The sequence below is a fragment of the Sturnus vulgaris genome, chromosome 1 (assembly GCF_052056855.1).
Source record: "Sturnus vulgaris isolate bStuVul1 chromosome 1, bStuVul1.hap1, whole genome shotgun sequence".
Classification (NCBI taxonomy): Eukaryota; Metazoa; Chordata; class Aves; order Passeriformes; family Sturnidae; genus Sturnus; species Sturnus vulgaris.
In genome coordinates, this window is record NC_142243.1 from 24,191,753 (window position 1) to 24,216,600 (window position 24,848).

Here is a 24,848-nt window from a genome sequence, read left to right on the forward strand (position 1 = left end):
AAAAGCTAAAACAGAAATAATGCTTTATGCTTCTTTCAACTTGAAATTAAAAAATTTAAAAAGTCATTGCAATGAAAATTCTGGAAGTTTATTCTTTCAAACATATCCTAAAGGGCATTCAGTCTTTTTTTTTTTTTGCTTATGCAAAACTAGTGACAATTCCAGTAACCTCCTTTATAATACAGTAGATTATAGAATGTCTGAAGCCAATTCCTCTGTCATACTAGCTGACATGTTCTATTGCCTTGTGAGGCAGTTTTGTTATAAATATTTTTAATTGAAAGATATTAGCTCACAAAAAAATAGATATTGATTCCCAATATCAATTATGGAGCTGGATTTTTAATTGATGATTGAAGAAAAACAATCCCTTTTTATTTGTAAGCACTAAAATTAAGGCTATGAGTCCATCAATGTATCTTCTCTTGTAATGTGGTATGTTGGAACTTTGTCCCAATGTAATTATAAATCTCACAGCAACAGTTAAACGTAGTAGAATCAGTCATCTTGCCTTGCAGATGCCTGCCTCTGCTCATCCTCTGTTCTTTCTCAGGTGTTTGGCCTCAAGGCAAGGTTTTACCAATTCTTGCTTAATTTGCACTGCAAACGTTGTTTGAGCATTGACCTGCCTCTTAACTGTTTGTAGTGAGCCAAATCTGTCAGTTTGGAACTGCAAAAGGCAACTAATATGCTGGGGTGGTAATGTGTGGAATAAATAAATGCACATTTTTTGGATCAGTTTACTTCAACAAGCAAGATGTTGCTGTTGTCTCTGAGCACCTTTACACAACTTTCCCTTTCACTTCCCAGGGCCCTATTGGTGCTGCTGGTCCTCCAGGCTTCCCAGGTGCTCCTGGTGCTAAGGTATGAACTTCTGCTTTGACTGGTACATTTGATAGTGAGGATGAAATGTATTAACCAGAGTTTCTAGGCAGCAAAAAAAAAACCCTACCCTCTATGAATTAAGAGTGCTTTCTTGTTAGTTATTCTAGAGATTCATCCTCGTCCTGATCTGTATTTGGAGAACAACAGATATGGATGCTAATTTAAAATACAGGTTTAAGGCAGTTTCAGGAAGACACATAACCCTTTTGCTGCTCCCTATGTGGTGCACTTATATACACTTTCCAAGGGTGACATGAATCATAATAAATAACATCACTTTATAGACATAGTGGAGGACAAAGAAGCTGCATTTGAGTATTGGGCTACTTCCAGTCTAAGTCACCAAAATTACAATGCAGAAATTGCATTAAAACTTTTCAGGTTTAGGGCAGTACCATTTTGCTCTTGTGGACTATAATGTAAATTTTTCACTTCATTGCTCAAATCTTACCATATTTTACCTAGGTAAGTGCCTCAATATTTTGAATGTCCAAGAAAGGATAGGTAATTTGAGGAAAGAGTATTGCATTTACAAATTTTAATTTAATTTACAAATTTTGCTGATCATTTGCCACAAAATCCGTGTCATTCTGTGTGTCAGAAAAAATATAATCACTTCTAGAAGAAAAAAAGGTAGTTCTTTTCTAGACTCTTTAATTTTAACTGCAGCAAAGATGAGAAAAAACCTGAGATCTGATTCTGGTTATCCTTTTCAAAAGGCAAGACCTTTGAAAACCATTAAGTCTTCCGTAATGCAGATATAAGCATGGTTATAGCATGTAGTTTCAAGAGAAGACTGTCTACATATCCAGGGTGAACTTTGACTGAACTTCTGAAGTGAACTTGTCATTATATTCAAGTTCTTGTAGTCAACTTAGGGAATACAACCGTCTGAAAATAAAAGCAAGAACCCTTTTTTGTCATTTACTCCATTGTGAACACTATCACATGGCACTCTGAGGCATAATTTTGCATCTATGCAAATGGCATCTGAAAGTACAAGATAATGGCCATTTAGGTCTTATGTACTATGGCATCTCAGGCAAATTCTGGAGGCACATGGATGCAAATGAGACTGGAATTCTAATTCTGTTTTTTTTTGGTCAAACTTCTGGGTAAGCATCTGTTTTTCCTGTCTTAGCCATTAACTTAAATGTAGCCTAACTACACATCCCACCTTAATTGCCTTTAAAATCCATTAAAAGCTCTCAGCTGCTTGGTTTCCTGTTCTCTGAAGTGGGAATACACAATTATGATTATCTTTGTGCCAGGCTGATACAGGATTGTTCCCCTATTGCCATAAGGTTTTGTGCACTGATAGAGGGTTCTGTCCTTCTCTCCAACAGGGTGAAATCGGACCTGCTGGTAATGTTGGTCCTACTGGTCCTGCTGGCCCAAGAGGAGAGATTGGACTTCCTGGTTCTAGTGGTCCTGTTGGCCCTCCAGTGAGTAACTTGCCAGACTTTATCTATTATCAGATGTGTGCACTTTTGATTCTGAATTAACCAGTATTGTTATCTTTTTAACAGGGCAACCCTGGTGCTAATGGTCTTCCAGGGGCTAAAGGGGCAGCTGTAAGTACAACTACACTGACATGTTTGCTCTAAAAAAAACCCCAATTCAGTTCATGCTGCAGAAAAGACAATGGGTTCACAATACCTTTTTCCCCCTCTGTTGAATAGGGTCTTCCTGGTGTTGCTGGTGCTCCTGGTCTGCCTGGTCCCCGTGGTATTCTTGGTCCTCCTGGCCCTGCTGGCCCTAGTGGTGCCAGAGGACTTGTTGTAAGTGACCTATATTGCATGTATTTGAAAACCAGACATACTGTCCACAGTTGTAAAAGATCTCCTCTGGATATGTTTTTGTTATAGTGCAGACGCTTTTTCTTGATGCACTATAATTGAACATTAAATTGAACATTAATTTCTGTGTCTCGTTACTGGCTGTAGGTGCTGAGACTGAAAATGTTCGCTTTGCACTCCCTATGAGTGCAAGGAGTAGTTGGACTCAATGATCCCTGTGGGTCCCTCCCAATGCAGAATGTTATGTGACTGTGAAGCTCTGTCCATGTTGATAGCATTGAGAGAGATGTGGCATCAGTCTCAAACTAAGCCCTCACAGGTTATCCTCAGTAGAGGAACCAGCCCTAAATGTGTCCTTGTTCAATACTGTCATTTCTAAGCATCTTTAACATGTTTGGTTTTGTGCCTTTTAAGTCCAAAATATATTCGTGCTCGTTGACGATTTTCACAATAGAGGGAGACATGCCATTAGATGATAAAAGAATTTTTTTGTTTCATGAGTAAGCTCTCTAGGTAGAAGAGAGATTTTTTGAATGATGCCTAATTCTGTCATCTCTTTTTGTTTTGGGCTCTAGGGTGAACCAGGCCCTGCTGGTGCCAAGGGAGAAAGTGGTATGAAGGGTGAGCCTGTAAGTATGGCAAAATGTGAAGGCTTTTTCAATCAAAAGCCTGATAATATCTGCAACAAGGCATCTGATACCTTCTTTTTCCCTGTTTGTCCAAAATAGGGTGCTGCTGGACCTGCTGGCCCTCCTGGCCCCAGTGGTGAGGAAGGCAAGAGAGGCAGCCCTGGTGAACCTGGCTCTGCTGGTCCCCCAGGCCCTGCTGGTCTGAGAGTAGGTTTTCTTTTCATGTTCCAGATGTAGAATCAAAAACGAAAGTGGAAATCAATCTAGAGTCTCACAGGCAAATTAAAAAATTATGAGTAATTAAATCTGCATTAGTGCTGCTAAACAGCGATAATTTTCAATTCTGAGCCTTTTAATTAGTTGGGACCAAACCCATTTTTGTTTTGCATTAATTCTTATGTACTATCTTATCCCTCAAGTATTTAGAGATTGCTTTGATTTACCCACTGTGTAATATTTAGTGAATTATCTTTTGATTACTCTTAAAAGTTTGTGATGGGATTTAGCTGCTTAAAACAGATAATGGGTTCACACATAATGGGGGAAAAGCTTTCAATTCAGTGTCTTCAAGGATGCCTAGTGAACTTTTCACTGGGTGAGAAAGCCACCCCATGGACTTCAGGAGCCATGTAGCTTCATGAAGGAAAAGAATTCACAGGAAAATTAGAAAAAAGTTAGTGCTTCCACCAGTTTTGGGGGTTTTTTTGGCAGAGATAAAGAACTTAGAGTCAGTAGCTCTCTACGAGGAATGTGGAATTGTGTGGGGCAGGTTGTGGGATCCTAGCTCCTGGCTAGAGCCACTATCAGTTACAATGAGCACTGAGAATGATACAAACAGATTAGAATTTAAAGAAATCTACAGGAAGTGAGAGAGATTTCTTTCACAATACCTGTTTACACTGAGGTGTGTGCTTAAAGCTGCACTTACCTCAAATTCAGCAGACCTGCTTGGAAGGCTGAAATCTAGTAGGCACTATGCACCTCACAGGAACAGATTTATTTCTTTCCCTTTCTTGATTTGTTTTGTGTTGACTTGCAGGGTGTACCTGGATCTCGTGGGCTCCCTGGAGCTGATGGCAGAGCTGGTGTCATGGTAAGACTTTTGTCTGGGTCACTATTTCTGAACCATCTTTTATATACAGATGTGTGATGCTTTTTGCTACCTCTGCCTAATTGTGTTTATTTGTTTTGGTAGGGACCTGCTGGTAACCGTGGTGCTAGTGGTCCTGTTGGTGCCAAGGGTCCTAGTGGTGATGCTGGCCGTCCTGGTGAGCCTGGTCTTATGGGTCCAAGAGTAAGTTCGAACTCTGTGGATTAAGTTTGAACTAGACCATAGAAAGAAAATTACTTACAATTAATGGACAAAATTATTTGGAAATCCAACTGCAAAAATTCAGCATGTGTTAAAAACAGTTAGGGCATTTCCACCAATCAACTGAAAAAAACCCATTAGGAACGATTAAGAAGCATCAAAATGTTTATTGAAATTAATTAGTTTTGTTAGGGTTGAATTTGATCACCTTGGGATGGATGTCCTCTTGTGCAGGATACTACATTGACTTCTGTAAGGGGTTTCCACCTGTGATTATTTACAGAATGTGATCATTATGATCACAATTGAGGTGTGTGTGTGTTCTCTTAATGAAGTCAAAGGAAAGTAGACCCTACTGAAATGATGTGAAATGGCTGATCTCAATTATTTTTTTTTTATTTCGCAAATTATTTCACTGAAAACAGCCATTCACTTTAAGTGGTGTTGGCTGCAGCCAGATTATATTCATCTTATCACATTTATACTCCTTTCACTTCCTACCCTACCCTGTGAAGTGAAAGTTTGCAATGCACATAAGAGTATTAGGCATCTGCAAACATTGAAACACACTATCCTCCAAAGCAGAGCCTAAAGTAGTTTCTCTGAATGAAACAGGTTCTTCCCTATACTGATTTTCAACCATCATGGGAGGACACACCACCAAATTAACAGTCAGTGTGCTTCAGGTGGCAATGTGATAGCACCTCAGTCCTGTTTAAACAGTGTACATTGATACTTGGCACCTCTGTGTGTGCATGCATGCGTGTAGAAAAAATGGAGGTTATGTGTTGAGTTAGTAGGTTTCCTTCTCAAAACATGAAACTTTTCCTTTCTCAGGGTCTCCCAGGTCAGCCTGGAAGCCCGGGCCCTGCTGGCAAGGAAGGTCCTGTTGTAAGTGCCTTTCTTTTTATTCTATTCCCCCATTGCACGGGAAAGAATGAAGTATAATTGTATAAAGCAAACATCTCAGTACTGAGCTCTAACACAGCTGTGTAAAACCAGCAAGATTTTCTATTGTATTACTCAGAAGATCCGTGTGAAGCTTTCCACACATTTCTGTGGGTCTCAGATCAGGCCTGTGTCCTGGAAGGGGAAGAATAAATACAATTCTACAAAAAGGAGAAAAAGGGAGGGATGCATGAGCATGCAATGTATCAACAATGGTGAAAAGTTAAATGACATTTGTTCCCTGTCAGTACATATTTCTCCTAAAGCTGCTCTAATTAAATTACCTCAGCCTTTTAATAGTGTGATTTCTTTTCCTAGGGTTTCCCTGGAGCAGATGGTAGAGTTGGGCCAATTGGTCCAGCTGGTAATAGAGGTGAGCCTGGCAACATTGGATTCCCTGGACCAAAAGGTCCCACTGTAAGTACAGTACAGGAACTTTCTATTACTATGAAAGTATTTCCAGACTAATCTGTAGGGTCCCAACTCTATCATTAATCCAACACATCTCCCTGTATCCTCCTGTGCTGCTCATTGGATGGCCTCTGCTTACATTCAAGAATTCTGTTTCAGATTATTTTCCAGTTATCTAAAATATGATTAAAGAAATGAAAAAGCAGTTTAATTAGCTTAGGTATATTTTTATATTGAAGTGATTAGAATAATATATATCTATTTTATGATTTCAGCATGTCCATTTTATAATTCTGTATATTCACATCTGTAAAAGTTCTGTCATTTTTGGCCATTCAACCAGTTCCAAAGTACTGTTATTTATGGAACACTATCCAAAGCTCACTCAACTTAGAAGAAAAGCTACAAGTGACTTCAGTGGAATTCTTTATGTGTCTCACAGAGGTCACAGCTAGCAATCATGTCCTGAGCTTTTGTGTTGCTGTATATACACACACATCCAAACATATATTGTATTGCATAGGATACTATGTGGAGTGCTATAAATTACGATCTCAACACATAAAGGCATCAAGTTTAGAAAAGAGAAGACATATATTTTAACCTAAGTGATCCAAAAAGACAGATGGAGCTTGTGTGTGTTTTAGTTGTGGTTAAAGAAATATTACAGTAAATCTTCTGGCAGTGAGAGTATAAGTCTCTGCTTAGTAGTTTAAACTGAATCTAATAATGAAGTGTTGGTTAACTTTTATATCTTTTTCTTTCAACTTCAGGGTGAACCTGGCAAACCTGGTGAAAAAGGCAATGTTGGTCTTGCTGGCCCACGGGTATGTGGATATATTTTCTTTATCACCTTCCAGAGAGCAAAAAAAGTAGATTTTCCAAACCTCTGTAATAGGATAGCATTGGCTTGTACAAGTATGAATAGCTGATGAAATTAAAAAGAGCCCTTGGGAATGCATTCTTTTTAGCCTCATGTCAGTGGGGACTATTACTTAATGGATAAATGAAAATTCCCCTTCTTGGGTATTGGTTGGGTAATTAATCATGGGGTGTTATCCTATGAAGAGGAAAAAATGTTCTTAGTTCTTAGAGCACAGTGTATGGTTTCTAATTCATCCTGTAAATTTCCTACTTTTTACTAATAGTTGAAACTTAGTAATTCTTCCCTTTAAGGGACTCCAAAAACAGTCTGCTGTGGGAAAAATGCTATCAATAAGGTTTCTATATTCTGTAATTCAAAAATAAGTTTTCTTTAGTATGAATGTGCTGCAATAACTAAAACAGTAATAAGAATTTAAGATTTTAAGCATTTTTAGTACCTCTGGCTGTGAAGCTCTTGCAAATAAATGGTTAAGTTTAAAATACATAGACTTTTGGTTTCAGCATATAATCATTGAGATATTACTCATATCAAATCAAAACTTTGATAATAGCTTTCTACTTGAACCTATATAGGGTGCTCCTGGTCCAGAGGGAAACAATGGTGCTCAAGGTCCTCCTGGAGTCACTGTAAGTAACAGCCTCCACACAAATCCAATTTGTGATTTACTTTTCATTAATGGGACTTCCCATTTTAGAATCCACTTCCCTGTATTTCTTCTTCCAAGTTAATCACTTGTTTTTCATTCCATCCAGGGAAACCAAGGTGGAAAGGGTGAAACAGGTCCTGCTGGTCCTCCTGGCTTCCAGGTAAGTAACTGTGTGCTCTCTTCAATCTTATCTATGGCTCCCAAAGAGTGAAGAGCTTCTGCCTCAATTATATTTGTATTCTTGTTTCTTTGCACTCAGGGTCTGCCAGGTCCCTCAGGTCCTGCTGGAGAGGCTGGTAAACCAGGCGAGAGGGTGAGTGGCAGACACAGCATTCCATGGATGGGGCAGGCATTGCATGAGGGCTGTGTTTGCAGTGGCACACGTGGTGGAGCAAGAGCCTGTTGAATCTATTTGCCAAAACAAAGCAATCAGAGTAACATGCATACTTTAATAGCCCCTTTTGCATCATACTTCATTTTTCAAAGTTTTGGCATGAGACAGAGCAAAGATAGTCCTTTGCTTTTTGGGCCTTAAGTAGCAATAAAATATGCTTCTTCCCCCAGAAGAGACAGTACATGAAATATATTTTACTTCATTTCTTTCAAAAATTTTAAGGTCCAATCTAACCTGCACTACTCCAGTTATGGTTTTGCATCTCACCTGGTTTTAGGGAATGTACAGTGGCATTTAACTGAGGTGGTTCAGTTGTAATTCATGCTCTAGCTGCTGCACAGTTAGTGTGAGATGTAGTCTGCAAATTGTGCATCCTTCTTGTCATAATCACCTTTAACATTTATAGTTACATTTGTGTCCCTGTAAAAGAGTTTACACTGCATATACCTGAAAAAAGAGCTTGCAATTTAATAACTAACTCTTCAGATGAAAAAATATAATCTAGTGGGTACCTTGAGATAGTGTACAGCTGGAAGAAAAGGGCTTGTTTCCATGTATGTAATAGACTGTCTGAAAATTTGTCCAAAACTTTTCAATATGCTGCTGCAATTTGAGAATTTCTATTTGTTGCTAAGAAACAAAGTACAATTTAAGCAAGTAAAATAAACTTTAACACTATATCTACTCTCTCCTAGGGTCTTCATGGTGAATTTGGTGTCCCTGGTCCTGCTGGCCCAAGAGTGAGTAACTCATTTGAAATCTGATACAGACTGTCTTAATAATGTGTTCAATAATAATAGTAACTATACACATTTCCATGTTCCTCAAGGCAGAAAGCTCTTCTCTGTCACAGAATAGCATATTTCAGCAGACCCCCAGAAATGAAGGATAATATTCTGTGCTCTTTGCAGGTGTCAGTGTATTTGAGTTAGCATTAACACAGTTGCCAGTGTTAGTAAACTTCTGTATAAGAAATATGAATATTACCCAAAGAATGATATCCTGTATTAACCTTACAATGAGACTGTGGATGATAAAGGGCTGATGCTGCAGTGTTACACTGAGGCCTGATGAATATGAGAGTTTTCATCTGCAGTGCCTGTGCACAGACCTTCTTAGCCTGACCATTTTAGTTTTACTATCCCTTGCTAAGCACTGTCTTTGAATAAATAGTGGGCTGAATTCAGAAACTGGAATAGTCATTAGAAGGTATTGCCTCCCACTTCCCTTTAATTCCAAACTGTCAATAAACATCCTCAAAGAGCTTTGTGTGCATGCCTTTCTGCATGGCAGGAAGATCCCATTTATGTAGAGCAAGGAGTCATTTATAAAGGGATCAATTAATTATTTGCTTTAAAATCCACCTCTGAAGAGATTGATATTTAACCTACTTCTCTTGCTTCTTTTCTTCTGACTTCCAATTGTATCCAGTGACAAATATTCCCATTCACTCTTATTTCAGTGAGTTTAAACAGCACTTTTGCTCCCTGTGTTTTAGTGCCCTGAGTCTGTATCAAAAACCATGTCTGCTCTAAACTCTCATTTTGCCAATGCATCCAAGCCAAGTTCCCTTTATCATAGTACTAGCAGTTATTTGCCTCTGCACTAGCTTGCCCTAAGCATCACATATCCAGCCCTCAGTGTATTTCATCCAGTATTCCAAATTAGGTCTTACTGATGCTTTATACATAAAACTAACACTTCCTAAATATACCCCACTGCCTGTGCCAGATCACATTTTCCTTTCACATGTCTATGTCATATTGTTGGCTATCACCTTTTCCTTTCAGTTATTTCCACCATTGAAACCTCCATTTACAGCAGAATTCACAGTTTTGGTGCCTAAATAAATGGCCTGGTACTTGCACTCTTGAATTTTATCTCTGCTCTGACAGCCATCTAGCAGGTTATTCACTTCTTCCTGTGTAGTCTGCCAATCCTCTTCCTGTTGTCAAATGCTTTCACCTTAGTGATATCTGCATATTTCTTCTCTTTCTGCCTCTCTGTAATTAACAAAACATATGAAAAAAATTAATTTATTAACATCCCTACAAAATAAATTAATCTGTTGCATCATTGGTGCTTTCTACTGGTCTGCTATTACCCCTTAAGTCAATTCTTTGACCACATTATTGTACTCATACAAATTCCAAATTCTCCAGCATAACTAAAAACTCCATTATACCTTATCAGATTATTCACTGATGTCCATCTTGATCACACAGAGGTAATTTGAGATATCTTTAGTAAAACTAGAGTTTCTATCTTTGATAGATGTATTGTGCATTTAAATCGAGTTCTGGCTACTTCCATGTGTCCAGATTTATGACTCAGAATTTATCCTTATACCTGTTATAATGTACAGGTCACATTAATAGGCTTTAGGTGTTACCTTTATCCTCCTGTTACCAGGCATTTTCCACTGTAAAAAGAACTGTTTGCCAATTACTATCCCCTTAATTTCACTAGAATCCATTATTTATCCTAAAACAGAATCTCTGTTTGACAGGAGAATGTCAGACACTGCTAACAGTAGCCAAAATCCATGTTCAAGAAGTATTAATACTTTAGTTGTCAGCTGTTGTCATGATGCAAGACTTTATTACTTCGTTTTGGTATTTTTGTGTCAAAAGCTAGAGCCAGTTCTTATGACCAATTTAGTTGCACAATTCTAATTAAAGGTTTGTTCAGATAAAAATGCATCACACTGTCGTTGCTCCTAGCCAGTGCTTTCAGGTGCAGAGCAATTCCAGGAAGCACTCAGATCAGGCTGTCTCCTGTAGGGTGAGCGTGGTCCCCCTGGCGAGAGCGGTGCTGTTGGTCCTGCTGGTCCCATTGGAAGCCGTGGTCCCTCTGGCCCACCAGGCCCCGATGGTAACAAGGTATGCCTTTTCCAGCTGCCATTGCCTTGCTGTGGAACTCCTGATGAACACAATCCAAACCCTCTCTCCAAGCGGTAAAGTTCCATTCCCAGCTAGTCCACACTAATATTAAATGGGTTTATGTTTAGTACTATAGATGATGGGAGGGGAAGTCAGTTTGAATACAGGTTGTCAACTGGATATGCTGTTATTCTGTTTGGAGATAGGATCTGAGATTCTGACCACAATTCATGCTGACTTCTGTTTATACCCACACCTACTTGTACACAGGAAGCTCTTGTGTCTAGTAAGCAATATTTTCCCCCAAATATTCGGGCAAAAGTAAGTGATCATCTAGCAAATGATGATGTTGGCTTGATGCTAAGTGAATCTGGGTCTTAGTTTTCTGGATTTCCTTGGCTAGTCTTTCTACAGAAGTTTAGTTTGGAAAATGGACCTAAAACCTCAGGAGCCCACAGAACAGAGAGAGTATTCACATCTAGCATCTTCAGTAGCTGGAAAAGTAAAACACGTACAATAGCTCAAGACAAAAATGTTACTACTCACACTGTCTACACCCTAGTAGAATGGTGGGCAGAATAGTAATGATGATTTTGTTCCAAATTGTGTGAGTGACTTCACCCTGACTTCCATGATGTGCTGTTGCTGCTAGGGTGAGCCTGGTAATGTTGGTGCTGCTGGTGCTCCTGGTCCTGCTGGCCCTGGTGGAATCCCAGGAGAGAGAGGTGCTGCTGGTGTCCCAGGAGGCAAGGGTGAAAAGGTAAGATGGACAACTGGCTTGTTACTGCATGCACAAGTTTGAGATGCCTAAATGTCATTAACTTGGAAAAACCTGCAGGTTACCCCAATGTGACTTTTATTTACTGTGAAACTGTATTACTCAATATTCAGCAAGAAGTTTTGTTGGTCTAACAGACTGACTATCTTTTCTAAGGTGCTATCCTAAAACTTTTTTTAAAACTCTATATTGACATACAGATTAATGCAGAGTACTAGGCTGTATTAAAAAAAAAAGAGAGAACAGAGTGCTGATCTGATTTCTTGACTTCAGTGATGGCCTGAAAATAACTTTTTGTTACATGAAACATGTGACATTTTATGTGTCCACCCATATGACATCATTGTTTTTAATAGCTGTTGTCTTGCTTCATATAGAAAGTATAACATGAATACCCAGAAGAATTTTTACAGGTGGATATCTCTTGACCAAAAGAAAAAAGATTTTGAGAGGGATTTATATTCATCATTTATAATATACATGGACATGGTTTTCAATTTCTAATTCCATTCAAAATTCTTGGGACCTGGGAAAAGCCAAGGTTTCCCATGACAGAAGCAGGTTTATTCTGAAAAGCATGCCAGTCCCCTTTCCAAATATTCACTTTGCTGAGTAGCTACTGACTTACAATAAGAACAAAATAATAATCAATGCTCATTTATCCAGAAAACCTAGCATGATAAGCTTTTTGTGTGATGTCTAAGTAATGCACAGATACTCAACAAACTATTTTATACAAACGATTGTGTTCACTACCAATACAATTTTTCCCAATGTGTGTTCCAGGGTGCCCCAGGTCTGAGAGGTGATACGGGTGCAACAGGAAGAGATGGTGCCCGTGTGAGTATATTCTGGTTCTACTTGACTTTACCTTGCTACACCTCAGAACTTAAATAACTGAGAAGGATGTTCAGAACTTGCTTCTGAACACTGTATTGAGTTACTGCTTGTATCTGCTCGTTTTTTATACAAATCAATGTAATTTTGTTGCCCCTTGTCCAAGAATGATTGAATTCAGGGGGAGAGAGAGAAAAAAGTGATCACTTCTCGTGCATCCAAGCAGAGAAATTACATGAACAGAGCATTGCACAGACATTGCACAGCTGTTCAGTGTGACAGTGTCCTCTTTAATTTCATGGGCTCAGCCCAGACAGCTAATTTTAAAGGCAGCCTGCAAAATTACACAAAACTATCCTTTATTTGAGATTTCAGGTGCCTTTCTTAGAATTCGTGCTTTCAGAAGGAGAATAACAAAATAATTTTTTTTTATAAAATCATGTATCCTTTATATTGAGAGCATCTGAAAGAAAGTTAGTTACACACCTTTCTCCAGGAGGAAAGTGAAAGCTTATTTAAAGTAGTTGGTCCTACTTACATTTTGTTTGAAGCAGTGTCCTGTTTCTTGGCCTATAGGGTCTCCCTGGTGCTATTGGTGCTCCTGGCCCTGCTGGTGGTGCTGGTGATCGGGTAAGTCTACTCTGAATGAAAAAATGCCTTTTTAATACAGTTCACTCACACATTAATATTAAAGATAAGTTCCATAGAAAATAATTCCATCTTTCTAGTTTGCACCAATTCTTTAAGTTTTTCAGATTCAGGAAGCAAGGGCTGTTGGGACTATTCAGTGAAGCTTGCTATAGGACCCCAAACCTTTTTCTAAAAGGGCAGGGAAGAGGATGCACATCTGCATGACAGTAGGTTATATCTGGAGAGGATTCTGATTCAGCCTTAGGCTGAATTTTTCCCAGCGGAGGTTAAACTCCACAATCCTACTCACACTGTGAGAGGAGGTTTTGATACAATGATGAATTGTAGCTTAGAATGATACTTTATGCTGTCTGAGAATCATTAGAAATTATTAATACAGCGTGAATCAAAACCAGAAGCATTTTCAGTAACATCCTCTGCACGGGAGACCCAAGGAGACTCAATATATGTATCTGTAGAACAGTAAAATTCCTGTTCTGGCTGCAGTGAGGCCATTTCCCAGTGTCAGTATGTTTTGCACTGTCTTTTAGGGTGAAGGAGGTCCTGCTGGTCCTGCTGGTCCTGCTGGTGCCCGTGGTATCCCTGTAAGTAGCAATTTCTACAATTATTCCTGTGTCAAAGACATGATGTTCAGAAAACTGCTCTTTTAAAGACCATTCCAACCAGTTGTCTTTTCTTTGTTCCCTTTCTAGGGTGAACGTGGTGAGCCTGGTCCTGTAGGTCCCAGTGGATTTGCTGGACCCCCTGTGAGTTTTATTTGCACTTTTCTCATATTGATGCCATAACCTTCCTCTATTTCCTCTGCAAGGTTTCAGTTCCTCATTTTGTCTTTTTTTCTGCCCATAGGGTGCAGCTGGTCAGCCTGGTGCTAAGGGAGAACGTGGCCCCAAAGGACCCAAGGGTGAAACTGGACCAACAGGTGCTATTGGCCCAATTGGTGCTTCTGGACCACCAGTAAGTGAATTGTCTTTGTGAAATGCATAGTTCTCAACTGTGCCATGCAAGCAATACATTAGCCTGAAAGCCTTGAATTCTGAAAAGGTAATGAAAGAAAGAAACAAAACTTCAAGCTGGGCTGTGAGAAAAGTTACCATGCTGGTTTTCACATATTATGTAAATTTTACCAATCTATTTGTGTGGGCTCAGATCGTGAGTCTGGAACTGAAATGAAGATAAAATAATAACTAATTTTTAACTTGCTCTGAAGATCAGCAAAATCACTCTATCTTGGAGCATTCAGGGGGTGATTGTGGGCAAGTTCTGAGCTGAGGGCATTGACACTTTTCTCTCAAAGTTGGGATGTGCTGTCACAGTCTGATTTTCAGACTTAGTCATCCAGAAGCATGTGTGCAAATTTGTCCATGCATCCATTTGCACACAAGCTTTTCATGTGCTGACACCTTTATAGCCCAAAGTTATATCCTGCTTCACATGCACGTTATTGGGGAGCTGGTTGAAATGATGCATAAAGTCAGACCCAGTACTTCAAATACAACAGTGTTGCAGGACAATATGGCTTGGGTTACTTATTGTATGATTTTAATAGACCAATACCAGGCTCTTGCACTATGTGGCTATATTAGTTACACAGTGCAAACAGAAGACTTGATGATTTTGCCCTGCTTTCACATTTTGACTTCCAGATTTGTTTAGATGCACGTAACATTTGCAAGGAAATTAATGTGAATCATAAATGCCTTATGCAACTTTTCTCAGGCTTTATGATACCAATTTAAAATATCAGTGAGAATTTAATACCCTATTATCAAGATAGGCAGCATGGTTTTGGGACCAGTCCTCCTCCTGCTGGTGTAAAAATCACCCTTAGCTTTCACAATAGTGAGACTGATCCCTTATTCTAAATAGGTAGCATTAATTGTCTTTGCTTGATCCATCTCTTTTTCAATCCTTCCTACTTAGGGTCCCGCTGGTGCTGCTGGTCCCGCTGGCCCTCGTGGTGATGCTGGTCCTCCTGTAAGTCTTCAGGCTTTTAGTACTGACATTGTTGCTTTTCATGAAGTTAATGTTTCCTTTAAACCTAATCTTCGTTTACAAATTTGTTTTTAGGGCATGACTGGTTTCCCTGGTGCTGCTGGACGAGTTGGTCCTCCTGGCCCTGCTGTAAGTAACTAATGAAGAATTCTAATGGGAGATAAGTCAGAAGTTGCTTTGCTTAGGGATAATCCTAACTTTTGTTTCATTGATATGAATGGTAATTGCACTGGAATAACCTCCGATCATTATAGAATTGGATGAGGAAAAAAATCTAATTGTTCAAACTCCCAGAATACAACCTATGCATTTAATTTGTGAGTTTTATAATCCATCAAGCATCCCTATGCCTCTTGAAGTACTCAACAATTTCAAAAAAATTGTGTTTATTTGCCTTTGTTCAAATCAATGGCATTGCAATTACTCATGATGGAGTGGAATACAAAGGTCGTGTCCAATCTGCAGAAGAATGTTAAGGTTATTGTTTGTCTACACTTTCTAAACTACCTGCAGTTCTAGTCCCTGTCTTGAGCAGGGCAAACTCACTATGTTTTGGAATGTGAATCTTTTTTATTTTTCAGCAAGAAATTCTCATTCTAGATTGACATTTTTTAGTTTTTTTCTACTGCTTCCAGCTCTTCACTGGTAACAAAGCAACAGGAGTTGCTGCTTTGGAGCAGCTGATGACCTGTTTATTGCAAGGGATTATTTTTTCACATATACTTACAATGAAATTTATCTATGCTATTCCCAGGTCTATATTGTAATGGTATCATATTCATACTCAATCCTAGGGCATCACTGGTCCCCCTGGTCCTCCTGGCCCAGCTGGCAAAGATGGTCCTCGAGGTCTACGTGGTGATGTTGGACCAGTTGGCCGCACTGGTGAACAAGGTATTGCTGGCCCACCTGGTTTTGCTGGTGAGAAAGGTCCATCTGGAGAGGCTGGTGCTGCTGTAAGTTACTATCACATCTCATTAAATATGTTTCTCTTCATATAAATGTTATGGCTTCTGAGATACTTTTGGTGTTTGGGAAGGGCTTTTCTACTTTATCCACAAATTTAGCAAAGCCTTTAAGTGCAAGTTCCACTGAGACACAAGAAATTGTTTATAGCCATGCTTGACAAACACACCATAAAAAGTGAACCTGATCCCTGGGTAAGGGTTTTCTTTTTCTTTTTCTCTTGCGGTGACTTGTATATTTCTCCAATTACAGAAGAAATTGATGGAAGAAATAAATCTAAGAAAAGAAAGCACATCTTCTGCTCTGAAATTGATCCTCATGGACAGAATAAAAAGGAACCTGTGATTGTGCATTTAGAACAATCTCTATTCATAGCTGCATCAGAAACTCTGATTTGTGGGGATCACAAAGTTAAAGTTGTCAGCCCACAGGTTGACTTAGAATTATGCAAATAAATTAATTACTTTTGAGTGTCTTTAAGTTTTCACATGCAGAATTACTGACTTTTTAAAAAAGTCATACATATTTGTCTTACTGAAGTAAGTGCTTGTATGAAATACCACAATTGTTACTCAACAAAAAATTATATAGAAATTTCTTCTGTGCTCTGCATAAATTGCAGCCCAGAATGAAATTTTCAGTACCATTGTCTGATGTGTATGTTACATTTATTTTTGTCTATTAATATAAATATTATTCTCTTCTTGTCATAGGGTCCTCCTGGTACCCCAGGTCCTCAGGGTATTCTTGGTGCTCCTGGTATCCTTGGTCTGCCTGGCTCTCGGGGAGAACGTGGTCTTCCAGGCATCTCTGGAGCAACAGTGAGTATATGATTAGTTAACTGATTTAAACAGATAACATGTAATAAAAAAGGAAAAACCCACACACACGAGGTCCTGTCTTGTGGGAAACTATGGAGATACAGATGATGCTGTTTCCATTGCTGTTGGAAACAGAGGATATGGACCTACCAATGGAAGGTAGGCCAGTATGGACTTAGGCCAATGCAACAAATTATGGCTTGTTGCAAACCAGAATTATCTGCAAGCCAATTTCTGAATGTCAGAAATGTCAAGAGGTCTCTAATAGTAACATTTTAGAATGAAGAAAACGTATGATATGGATAGGTACGTTTCTTGTGTCCTGATTCTTTTATCTTTCCTGAACTTATTGCACAGAAATGTTGCTCTTAGATAAATGCTAAAAGTCCTGTAAGACTGGTTTGTGTTGTATTATAATGTCACATTTTGTCACAACTGTTCCTGTATTAGGGTGAACCTGGTCCCCTGGGTGTTTCTGGTCCTCCTGGTGCCCGTGGTCCCTCTGGTCCTGTGGGTTCTCCTGGTCCAAATGGTGCTCCTGGTGAAGCTGGACGTGATGTAAGCTGTCTTTTATCCTCTTCAGGTTGCTTTTCCTTTATTCTGATCCAAATACAAACACTCAGAAAAAGTGGATGGAACCAGAGGCTGTTCTGCTAGCAAACTTTATGATGTCTTCAGAGAAAATTGTATCAGGATTTTTATAGACATGGATTCCTATGTCTGAAATACATCCTGAAGTCACTCTCAGAATCTTTTCACTTCTTACTTAAATGCCAAGAAAAATGGAGTGGGGAACATACATATCTTTCGTGAAAGTATAAAAATTGCAGCCTTATCAGGGAAGCTTATTTGATAACCTGAATACATTGTTAATACAAATCTTGCCGAGACTTTGCAGGATTTCAAAGAGAACAGAGAAAAGATCTCGAACTTCATTTCATTGGAATTTTCTGAAGGAAAACGGGTTTTTTGGGCACAGCCTACGTGCTGAAGTGAAATTAATATTTAACCTTGTGATGTACTGCAACAAAATAATTTAGTTGTGGCTATTGTTTAGGTTCTTTTGTCTCCACTGGCATTTTTCATCTAAAAAGAAAATCTCAGTTTTAAAAGAGTGCAAGCTGGTGAAGACCACTATTGTCTTAGTCTTTTCATTCAGAGAAATATTGCAAAACCCAGTAATTTTTTTCTTTACTGAACTTTTAAAACCTAAAATATTTGAAGACCATTTTAGTTTTCTGAGAACGTTAGTATATTTAAGGCATTTGAGAATGGCATATATAAGGAAGAAGTTTTTTCTCTTTTAGATTTATACTATCCTATCTCAATATCTTCTTCTCTTACTACAAGCAATTAGACTGAGACAGTTCTGTGTGAGATAAAAGGTGATGGAATTTAGCAGTATTTTTTCATGGTATTTTAACAGGGCAACCCTGGAAATGATGGTCCTCCAGGCCGTGATGGTGCTCCTGGTTTCAAGGTAACTTGTTTCTTTTTCTTTTATTTCATTGTCATGGAAGAAATATTCCAATATGTGTAAGTCAGTAATAACACAAAGTGTTTCCTGTTGCATTCCTTTGTTCCCAGGGTGAGCGTGGTGCTCCTGGTAATCCTGGTCCCAGTGGTGCTCTGGGTGCTCCTGGTCCTCATGGCCAAGTTGGTCCTTCTGGAAAGCCTGGAAACCGTGGTGATCCTGTAAGTCAATGAGATGATGATATACCTTAACTTTCTGGATTAAATTAAGGTCTTAGTCCTCTTAGACTAAGACTTGTCTATCATATATCCATGTATATGTATATGTATACATATATACATATACATATATACAAAGTACATCCCACCTCAACAATGTATAGATGATTACTTCACTTTTTCCAGAGATGTGTTGAGCATGGAACCTTCATTAGAACAATATCCAGCAGTGACATGTATTCTCTGTTCTTGTTTCAGGGCCCTGCTGGTGCTGTCGGTCCTGCTGGTGCTTTTGGTCCAAGAGGTCTTGCTGTAAGTCTGATTTTTAAATACATTCCCACATTGATGCAAGAAGAGAAAACTTTATCAATAAGGATTCATAACTGTGATCAAGGGGCCTGAAAAGTAATTCTTAAGGACCTGAAAATATTCAGTAACTTAGAATCTTAGTTAGCATTCTCTTTTGTGGGATCAATCCTGAAGCTTTTGGGATTAGCCCTCTTCCTGAGTGTGTTAAGGGGATGTCCATTATATACATTGGCATATGGCTTAATGTAGAATACTTACACTTAATTCTTGTTTTGACAGGAGTATGTTCTTGAAGCCCTCTAATTTATTCTTTGACATCTGTATCCCTTCCTAGGGCCCACAAGGTCCACGTGGTGAGAAAGGTCTACCTGGTGATAAGGGGCCTAGAGGTCTGCCTGGCTTGAAGGGACACAATGGACTGCAGGGTCTTCCTGGTCTTGCTGTAAGTAAATGATTTTCAGGGTTTTGATTATAAGGTCACACTAGCAAGTAATTACATATGTACAATACAGCATGTTAATACCACTTACTTCACTCTGCAGCATCTTTCAAATGAAAAATCATAAATAGTTTCTATAACGTTCTTAATGTTTTTTGTACAAAATGGCAAATTCTGGTATTGGCATTTGAACTGTGATTACCGTTAGTTTCCCTGAAGCTCAGTTGAATTTGGCTAAAAGAATTTTAAAATCTTCTGCCTTTTGTTTTAGTATTATTTCTTATTTTGGCCAGAAATTGAAAAACTTTTATCTCAGAAAAGCCAAAGTAATTTGTGGATTTTCTTCCCTTTTAATTTGGATATCAATTTTAGGAGTTCTGACTTTTATTTTAAAGCCTTCTCTGAAGATCAGAAGAAACAATATAAAGAATTTTATAGGTTATCCTCTTAAATATATCCTGATGACCTCTCTCCTCTCTTCCCAAAACAAGTATTTTATACCCTAACTCCACTAATAAATGTCATTAGCCCTGGATTCCCATTCTCTGAGCCCAAATATACATTACATACAGTTTCCTCTTGAATCAAGCAGACACAAACATGTTCCATTGCTCTTTTTTTGATGACTGTGTATCTTTCCCAATAGGGCCAACATGGTGATCAAGGTCCTCCTGGTAACACCGGCCCTGCTGGCCCCAGGGTATGTGAATTTCAGAATATATTCAAATAACTCCCATCCTCTTTGTGCAATATGTATGTACACTCCCATCCATGTGAATCCCTATTTGTGGCATTTTTACTGTCATTTAAACTGTTCAAATTTCCTTTTAGGGTCCACCTGGTCCTTCTGGTCCTCCTGGTAAAGATGGTCGCAATGGTCTCCCTGGACCTATTGGCCCTGCTGGTGTGCGTGGCTCTCATGGTAGCCAAGGTCCTGCTGTGAGTATAACCTTTTTTTAATTATTATTTAATACATTTATGTTATACAATAATCCTAGTAATTACATCACTTCAGAAGCCTAGCAGTTTAATAATGCATATTGTTTTATTTCTTAAAAAATATATTTAATGTTAGGGAAATGTTTGATAGACCTAAACTATAAGGTTTTATTCACTCCTTATGGCCAGAGAGCCAATGCACAAAGGAGATGTGGTAGTCTGTGCATCCTCCACTGATTCAACTCATAGCAGTCACCACAGGGCTAGTCCACGTGTGCTGCTTCCAATTAGAGCTGAGGGTGCCAGGAGTTAACCAGGACTATGCATGTGTGGAAGCATTTCATTAAAAGCATCATATCTCTAACAGAGTGCTTTTTGTCTTTTGCTTTTGAAAAACTTCAGGGTCCTCCTGGTCCTCCTGGTCCCCCTGGACCCCCTGGTCCCAATGGTGGTGGATATGAAGTTGGCTTTGATGCAGAATACTACCGGGCTGATCAGCCTTCTCTCAGACCCAAGGATTATGAAGTTGATGCCACTCTGAAAACACTGAACAACCAAATTGAGACCCTGCTGACCCCAGAAGGCTCCAAAAAGAACCCAGCTCGCACCTGTCGTGACCTCAGACTTAGCCACCCAGAATGGAGCAGCGGTATGTTAGTGCCAGATGTTTGCCCTTTGTGGCTCAGGGAGCACTTCCAGGGCATTAGCAATGAAAGGTATCCTTGGCCACTTGGCAAAAAAACTAAATAACCAATGAAGAAGTTCTTTCTGCCTCCACTGAAAATAGATACACTTATATCCTGAAAAGCTCTTTATAGATATTGTTGCACATTATTGCAATAGTTTTCCAAACTAATACAAAAATATTTAACCCTTGCTTTTAAATACAGTTTCTTTTACATAAAGATGCAAAATATCTGTATCCCACTTATCACCTTAATATTGCATCTAGCTGTGATATTTCTGGCCTGAGTTCCTATATCAGACAAGTGAATATGAACTACATGCCAAGTTTATGCTGAGTGAACCATTGTTTACATTTCTTCCCCCAACGACAGGCTTCTACTGGATTGATCCCAACCAAGGCTGCACTGCAGATGCCATTAGAGCATACTGTGATTTTACCAATGGTGAGACTTGCATCTATGCCAACCCTGACAATATTCCTGCTAAGAACTGGTATATCAACAAGAATCCCAGGGACAAGAAGCAGCACATATGGTTTGGTGAAACTATCAATGGTGGCAGCCAGGTAAGTGATGTACGGTAGGGTGATTGTTTCCTATGGCGCTGTCTGAAGAGTTCCCAATTTACTGACTCTCAGGAACTAAGCAGATAAATTAAGTTCTTAGGGGACAAATATGAAAAAGCCAACTATCTTTTATCTCAAGGGCATAGAACTCTGATTCTGGTATCAGTTTGTTAAGAGTACTTAGTATTGTTCGAATTTTTCTTGATGTCTGCAAATGATCAATTCAGACTGATTAGTGGTTACTGCTAAGGGAAGCCTGGACTAGAATATGGTACATATAAAGACAGTCCAGAAAATGTCTGAAAAAATACGAAAGCATTAACCTTTTAAATTGATGTTTGTTACATAAAATACATGCAACACTATTCCTGGAAAGATATTTATATTACACATCACACATTCTGAGTGCATGCCACCGTAACATTCAGAATTGTTGGTGTAAGTAAAAACAAGAACTGCTGCTTGCATGTTAGAAACTGTCCCAGCAAATTGCAAATACATCACTTTTGTACAGCTAAGGAGATTTAATTACATAATTCTTAAATGAAATTGAGTTGAACCAGACTGGCCGCCCTTTTGGGTTACTTAATCCCAGTTTATATCCTGGGCATGATTTTTTATGTTTTGAATATCCCTTTGGTCAGCCCAGGTCACCTGTCCCAGCTATGCTCCCACCCAGTTTCTTTTACCTACTTCCTCACTGGTAGAGCATGAGACACCAAAAAAAAAAAAAAAGTCCATTCTTATTCCAAATTCAAAACACAGCAGTGTATCAGCAGCTGAGAAGAAATTAACTCTACCCTAGCTGAAACCAGGACACTAGAGCAGCTACCATGCATTTTCATTACAAACATGCTTCTTTCCCCAGCAGTGCCACTGACTGGGTTCCTCTCTGTCTTTCAGTTTGAATACAATAGTGAAGGAGTGACCTCAAAGGATATGGCCACCCAACTGGCCTTCATGCGTCTGCTGGCCAACCATGCCTCCCAGAACATCACCTACCACTGCAAGAACAGCATTGCCTACATGGATGCAGAAACTGGCAACCTTAAAAAGGCTGTTGTGCTGCAGGGATCCAACGACGTTGAGCTACGAGCTGAAGGCAACAGCAGATTCACTTTCAGTGTTCTTGAGGATGGCTGCTCTGTAAGTAACGCAGGAACCGTGGGCATGGTGGTGCCCAGGCCTAAGCATGTGATTAGGGATGGAGTTGTGCTTTAATTCAGATTATTGGTCAAAGCAGAAAAAAATTTGTCTGGTGAAGATACATAGCCTACAAACCCAACCATGGCAGGTCCTTAACAAGTGGGAAGGAAGAGGTTACAAACAAATCCTACCTTGTATTGTACATGTGGCCAAAAAAAAAGTTTTCGGAGGGATCAGATCCAAATTCTATGTAAAGAGAAGATTAATAAGAAAACAGTGCACAAGCTATAGGAGGAGCAGGGTCTTTAAGTCCTAAAACAATCAGGCAGGATTCTCTTAGGATCTACCATCACTGTGAATAATATGGTAGCTTGCATACAGCATCATATAGGACTAGAGAAGATTCAAGTAAATAGATCTCTGTATTGGAGGTCTAAATTGTTGGATGTGGGTATCTGATTTGCAAACAATAGAAGCAAAATTAATAGGAAATTATTTCTGAAATTATTCATTTAGGTGAAACAATTATTAATATTGTGAACAATGCAATAACGATTGCAATCAATCTTCTCTTACAGAGAAAGAACAACGAATGGGGCAAAACAATCATTGAATACAGAACAAATAAGCCATCCCGCTTGCCCATCCTTGACATTGCACCTTTGGATATTGGTGGTGCTGACCAAGAATTCGGTTTGGACATTGGCCCAGTCTGTTTTAAATGAATGAACTAAAATTAACTTAAAGCCTCTCCCAAATTATTCTCTTGTCATTTCTTTTAATAATGAAAGCTGACTCCTTCCATTTCTTCTGTTCATCTACTTGCTTAAACTCTGGGCGAAAGAGAAGGAGAAGAATTGATTGGAGCATTGTGCAATGAAATTTAACACAGCCCCAAATGGACTTGGAAGTCTTTCAAGATTTAACACCTTGTTTTGGGAAATGTCAACCTTTGTAAGAAAAAAAAAGCAAAATAAAAAGTCATGAAAGTTTGCACCACTTGTGGCCTTTGAATATCTTCCACAGAGGAAGTTTAAATCCATGACTTCCAAAGGTTTAAACTACCTCATACACTAAATCAAGAGTGATCCACGTCTTGTGTAGGAACTTCTCCATATGATCTGAGGTATTTCCAGTTCCACTCAAAATACAGTGGTGCTAATTGCATAATTACAGAGTATCTTTCCAGTACTTGAACTTTGATGGTGCTAGCAGCATTTAAAGTATTGCTTCTCTGTTTCTTTGAAGTCTGTCCTAAAACTTAGGATGTCCTGTCTCACCCACAGCTTAAGCATGTGGATAATTTTTCTTCCTCTTTCTCTTCTTCCTCCAAAATCAGGTCTTCCTGCTTTCAAATTCCATTTCCATCTTCTACTATGGGTGAAAAAAAAAATCATCATTTCTCTAAAAAAGAAAGAAAATGTATTTTGTATATGTGAGATGTTTAAATAAATTGTGAAAAAAAAATGAAATAAAGCATGTTCAGTGTTCCAAAAGAAACTTTTTAATTAATTACTTGGAGATTCTCACACCCAGATTTTACAATACTGTTAGCACATTGCTATAAAACATTGTGTTAATGCCTTAAAAGCTTCCTTACAACTCTCTTAAGGGTGTGATTGTCTACTTGACTCTTTATTTCAACACTAACTTTTGAGAAGTTCTCAGGAAAATCACTCAGTAACTCTGTGCCTCATAATATAAGAAGTTCAGAAGCAGAAATAATTCCTTCCTTTTTTCCAAATACTAAGTAGGATTAATGGCTGCAAGAAGGATCATCATCTCACTTAAAGGTAGAAGGAAAGTGAAACTTCTGTATCTCACTTGAGGACAGAAAGCTCCTAGCTGTTGATAGAGCTGTGCTGGATGATGCTGTGCTGTAATCAGCAGAACTGTGCCTGTGCACTTTAGAAAGGATGTGCAGAAGTGCCAAGAATCTCAAATTTAGTTGTTTTGTCAGGAAGATCAGTGTTTGTTAGGCCCTTTCAGTTTCTTCAGTTGTGTATGGGACACAGAACCTTATACTTTTGCTAACCTTAATAGTTTACTGTCACACAAACCACCATGAGAAGCAAAGACTTCTCTGAGAAGACTTCTTGGAAGACTGCTGAAAAGTCTAAATGAACTGCAATTCCAACAGCCATGTTTTTGTGATTGGGAAAGTGCTTGAGAGAACCCACAGAGGACCATGAAGACAACAGCAAAGGCACATAAGGCAAGAGGTGAGATGGTTA

At 38.9% G+C, this 24,848-nt stretch overlaps 1 protein-coding gene across 1 annotated transcript in view; it reads left to right on the top strand.

Moving 5' to 3' along the window:
- The window catches only part of COL1A2 (collagen type I alpha 2 chain), a 37,774-nt gene extending 14,166 nt beyond the window's left edge, over positions 1-23,608 (top strand). The window contains exons 16-52 of the mRNA XM_014875634.2: positions 811-864; positions 2,232-2,330; positions 2,415-2,459; positions 2,568-2,666; positions 3,260-3,313; positions 3,413-3,520; positions 4,353-4,406; positions 4,509-4,607; positions 5,463-5,516; positions 5,892-5,990; positions 6,758-6,811; positions 7,443-7,496; positions 7,623-7,676; positions 7,776-7,829; positions 8,606-8,650; positions 10,694-10,792; positions 11,445-11,552; positions 12,357-12,410; positions 12,984-13,037; positions 13,589-13,642; positions 13,751-13,804; positions 13,905-14,012; positions 14,979-15,032; positions 15,126-15,179; positions 15,845-16,006; positions 16,730-16,837; positions 17,288-17,395; positions 18,264-18,317; positions 18,425-18,532; positions 18,788-18,841; positions 19,173-19,280; positions 19,924-19,977; positions 20,109-20,216; positions 20,619-20,865; positions 21,275-21,468; positions 22,372-22,614; positions 23,193-23,608. Of these exons, the coding sequence (XP_014731120.2) occupies positions 811-864; positions 2,232-2,330; positions 2,415-2,459; positions 2,568-2,666; positions 3,260-3,313; positions 3,413-3,520; positions 4,353-4,406; positions 4,509-4,607; positions 5,463-5,516; positions 5,892-5,990; positions 6,758-6,811; positions 7,443-7,496; positions 7,623-7,676; positions 7,776-7,829; positions 8,606-8,650; positions 10,694-10,792; positions 11,445-11,552; positions 12,357-12,410; positions 12,984-13,037; positions 13,589-13,642; positions 13,751-13,804; positions 13,905-14,012; positions 14,979-15,032; positions 15,126-15,179; positions 15,845-16,006; positions 16,730-16,837; positions 17,288-17,395; positions 18,264-18,317; positions 18,425-18,532; positions 18,788-18,841; positions 19,173-19,280; positions 19,924-19,977; positions 20,109-20,216; positions 20,619-20,865; positions 21,275-21,468; positions 22,372-22,614; positions 23,193-23,339 (3,360 nt within the window). The 3' untranslated portion in view covers positions 23,340-23,608. The remainder of the gene's footprint in view (positions 1-810; positions 865-2,231; positions 2,331-2,414; positions 2,460-2,567; positions 2,667-3,259; positions 3,314-3,412; positions 3,521-4,352; positions 4,407-4,508; positions 4,608-5,462; positions 5,517-5,891; positions 5,991-6,757; positions 6,812-7,442; positions 7,497-7,622; positions 7,677-7,775; positions 7,830-8,605; positions 8,651-10,693; positions 10,793-11,444; positions 11,553-12,356; positions 12,411-12,983; positions 13,038-13,588; positions 13,643-13,750; positions 13,805-13,904; positions 14,013-14,978; positions 15,033-15,125; positions 15,180-15,844; positions 16,007-16,729; positions 16,838-17,287; positions 17,396-18,263; positions 18,318-18,424; positions 18,533-18,787; positions 18,842-19,172; positions 19,281-19,923; positions 19,978-20,108; positions 20,217-20,618; positions 20,866-21,274; positions 21,469-22,371; positions 22,615-23,192) is intronic.
- Positions 23,609-24,848: the final 1,240 nt, after the last annotated feature.